The 4,062-nt window shown below is 49.5% G+C and overlaps 1 protein-coding gene across 1 annotated transcript in view; it reads right to left on the reverse strand.

The window, feature by feature from the left end:
• LOC114068419 overlaps positions 1–2,124 on the reverse strand; it is a 10,632-nt gene extending 8,508 nt beyond the window's left edge. The window contains exons 1-6 of the mRNA XM_027904515.1: positions 1,873–2,124; positions 1,529–1,590; positions 1,279–1,428; positions 941–1,095; positions 448–595; positions 79–262 (exon numbers count right to left, since the gene is read on the reverse strand). Coding sequence (XP_027760316.1) covers positions 79–262; positions 448–595; positions 941–1,095; positions 1,279–1,428; positions 1,529–1,590; positions 1,873–2,002 — 829 coding nt within the window. The 5' untranslated portion in view covers positions 2,003–2,124. The remainder of the gene's footprint in view (positions 1–78; positions 263–447; positions 596–940; positions 1,096–1,278; positions 1,429–1,528; positions 1,591–1,872) is intronic.
• Positions 2,125–4,062: the final 1,938 nt, after the last annotated feature.

Genomic DNA, 4,062 nt, shown 5'->3' on the forward strand with positions numbered 1-4,062 from the left:
AGCCCAGGTCATGCCAGGATTCCTGAGCCCAGCTCCAAAGGCATGGGAGGGATGGGAGGGCTGTGATGGAGCACCTGCTGGGGTTGGTGGGAAGGCAGTGCTCCTGCTGGCATCTCCTCCAGAAGGTGTTGACCTCTGCTGTCATCTGCGCTGTGCTGGAGAAGACTTGGAATAGCAGAGCCACAAAGAAGCGGGGTAAGTACATAATCAGTGCCTCTGGATGGTGGGGCAGATGGATGATCTCCCACAGTGCTCTGGTTGCCTGCAAAAGAACAAAACATCCAGAGATCGCTCTCAGCACTGAGACATCCCCACGGCAGGGCCTGAGGGTGGGAGGGTGAGGGTCAGGCATTGCCCTGGTCCAGGGGAGATGCAGGGGGAGCATCTGACATGGCTGCCAGAGAGCTAGCTATTGAGGATGCGATACAGTCTAGTCCAGCAACTCACAGCCAGGGAAAAAATGTCTGAGTAGTCCCTGTCAGAGGTGCATGTGCTGTGCAGTGGCCAGTCCTCCAGCACGCACAGCAGCTCTGGCAGCACCTTCTCCGCAGCTCTGCTTGAGGAGACAATTGCCTTCCACATGGTCACAGCGGCTCTGCAGGCCCAGAATTCTGTGTCAGTGAGGTCTTGGCCACAACACCATGGTATGGCCAGCCACAGGGGCTCTAGCTGGCCACCAGCCCTGCCCCTGTCCTCTGCCCCTGAGCAGCAGCACCCAGTAAGCCTGCCTCTGCAGGCAGCAGGCAGCCAAGTGATGATGCATTGAGGGACATGAAGGGACTGTGGCAACTGGCTCTGGGACTGACATAGCTCAGCTGGGAAACAAAAGGGTCAGAGGCACGTGAAAATCTCTAACTGTCTGGTAGTCCACATAGAATTAGCTCTGGTGGGCTAAAATGGCTTGTGAGTCCTTAGCCCTCAGAGAAGATGGGCTCTGTACCTGTCACATGATGGGGCGCAGCGCAGAAGCGTCACCACCACATCATGGGGCTCTGCAGCTGCCATCTCTTGAAGGGTTTTTTCCAACCTATCTTCATGAGACACATCTCTGATCTTCGTAAGCTTTTGGTAAATGTCCCTCACAACGGTTGGCACCTGGAGGACACATGGCAGAGAAATGGTGTTCGTAGAGTGAGGTGTTTTTGTAGCTTCCCATTAGAAATGCTTCCTTTTCTACCACACTGTGCTGGCCTGAAAGTCTGTCAGCTGGCCAGCAGACACAGCTTGAGAGGGTTCATATTCCCTGAGGGTCTCCAGCACTGGCCACAAGTTACTTACTTTATTCAAGTGGGAGCTGCCACTTCCCATGATAATACCCACTATGGCAGCACAATCCTCTGCTTTACAGGAGTTGGAGGTTGCCGTGCCCTCAAGGTCCATGGTGGTCTTGTCTTCATGATCAGTGGTCTTATGGAAGTCTGAAAACATCTAAGGGGGAACAGAAGGATGTCACATCCAGTGCTCTGACAGCAGTCCTCCACTAAGCAGCAACAGCAGCCCCAGCCCAGGAGGGGAAGTCTGCAGATACCTGTGTGTATCTGTCGAAGAGTCCATGGGTGTGCTTCTCCTCTGGCAGTTCCCCAACTGGATATGGCAAAACCCAAGCACATTCAAAGCTTAGGGACTGCAGGAGAGGCTGGAGAACACAGCCAAGCTCTGCAGTCCCCAGGCAGGGACAGCCCTGGGACAGGGAATAGTAGGGACACCAACTCCTGTCTCTCTGGCTGCAGCTTAGGGCTGAGGGTGCCTAGTGGATGGGGATGGATGCTGGTGGAATCAGCCCCATTCCCACTTCCCCTTCCTCCCTGGAGATGTCCACAGGGGATAGGATTGGGCTGCACCATAGCCCTATGGCCTAGCTCAGCCACTTACCTGTCTGCAGTGGCTGGACCACTTCCACTTCAGGCTGTTGTGCTGGGGCATCCCCTGGGCCTTTCTTCCCCTCCTTGTCCTCCTGCACAACCCAGGCCGGCCAGGGAATACTGGGTGATCTTTCTGCCATCCCACTGAATTTTGTGTCAGAAAAGCATGAAGTGGCTGTGCAGGGACTCCTTGCAGTGCCCCTTTGCCCTGTCTTGTCTTATTTTGTTCTCCAGGGTTACGTGGGGTGGCTGTATCAATGCCAGTGACGGGTCACAAAGGCAGTGGCTCACAGAGGGCTCTGTGACATGTGCTGACATTCGACAGTGCCTATATCGTGGTGGATAGTTGTCATGAACATGTGTTTATTGGTGGAGAGATCACGTTCATACAGAAGACATCTGAATTATGGGCATGTGTTGCCTTGCGGATGGCTCCAGCCATGTTCTTTACCTGGAATCTCTGTTGGATCCTTTCTCACACCCCTATGTCTTCATCCTCCAGGGTTCTCATGCTTGTCCCAATGGGTCAGACAGCAACCTCCCCACAGACCTCTTGTCCTACAGCCCAAACAGACAGGGAAACAAAACACACCACATCAAAGTCATCTCATTTGTAGCACAAAAAGAAGCACAACCAAGAAGGCCTTTACCTCCTTAGCAGGGCATTAGCACTGATGACAATGCCGCAGGTGGGGATGGATACTGGGTACTCCTGCCACACTCTACCCCAGCACCACCATCATGATCCAACCAGTGTCTTTGGATGGCCATGCAGACACTGAGACACTTGCCTCCAAAGTTAAGAGGAAACACAGTGTTATTGAGTTGCAGTGCCTACTGTGGGTGATCATTCTTTAAATACCATTAGCAATAAACAATCAATCAACAATAAGAATAAATAAGCTTGCAGTAGTAACCAACATCATAGGAACCATTAACAGTAGCAATGAGCAAACAGGGACAAGGGTACCATCTCAGGATTGTTTGGGGGCATCCAACATGTTGACAGAGGCAGATGGGGAATGTCAATTGTATAGGTCGGTTTGGGGGGCATGTCAATGTCACAGGTGGGGTTTAAGGGAGTACAGTTTACTGTGGAGACTGATTTCATTATAGTGATCTTAATGCAGTGGACAATGATCCAAATTACAACAATCACTATTATAATCATTATCAAAGTCTGAAAGAGGCTAGGTAGCCACCCTCACATGGAAAATCCAATTACATTTAAAACTCTCCCTAGCCAGTTATTTACCAGTGCATCAGCAATGTCCCAGAGGTGGAAAGTGCTGTCACTCTGTTGGTGTGAGACGCCGGAATTTCAGGGAAATAAAAAGCAGCAGAACCAGCAAGAATACAGTTGTAACCTGATGCCAGACCAGCAAGGCAGAAACAATATCTTTTGAAATTAGAAGCTAGGCAAGAGTTAGAGGAATTAATTGCTAAATTTTTGCAACATGGATTACTAAGGCAACATGAGTCAGAATATAATACTCCTATCCTACTGCTAAAGAACCACATACTAATGAATATCAGCTAGTGCAAGATCTCAGATCTACTAATAAAATAGTGCAGGACATACACCCCGCAGTAGCAAATCCTTATGAACTTTTAACCACAATTAAATGATCTGATGAGCAGTTCAGTGTTTTGGATCTTATGGATACTTTCTTCTGCATACCCCTTGAAACTGTAAGTCTACTGGTGTTTACCTTTGAATGGGAAAGCCTGATGGCCCGTAAAACCTAATTAACACAGATTTTCTTCCAAAATGGTTCAAAAATAGCTCTATTTTTTTTGGTAATCAATTGACAAAAGAATTGGAAATATGGAAAAAGGGGAATGAAGAAATCACTTTGCTGCAGTATGTAGATGATATTTTAACTGCTACAGAAACTCAAACTGGATGCATTGAAATGACTGTAAGTTTACTAAACTTTTTGGGACAAGCTGGTTACAGGGTATCCAACAAGAAGGCCCAGATTGCCAAGAGGCATGTAACATATCTGGGATTCACCATTTCCTGGGGATAGCAAAGCCTTGGACCAGAGTGAAGGATCTCTTTTTGGCATACTCCTGAAAAAGCTGGCTTGGACAGGAGCACTCTGTGCTGGGTTAGGAACTGGCTCGAGGGCCGGGCCCAGAGAGTGCTGGTGAACGGGGCGGCATCCAGTTGGCAGCCAGTCACCAGTGGTGTCCC

Source organism: Empidonax traillii, unplaced genomic scaffold, assembly GCF_003031625.1.
Source record: "Empidonax traillii isolate 1590-97213 ecotype Southwest subspecies unplaced genomic scaffold, ASM303162v1 scaffold3:size4013460, whole genome shotgun sequence".
Lineage (NCBI taxonomy): Eukaryota > Metazoa > Chordata > Aves > Passeriformes > Tyrannidae > Empidonax > Empidonax traillii.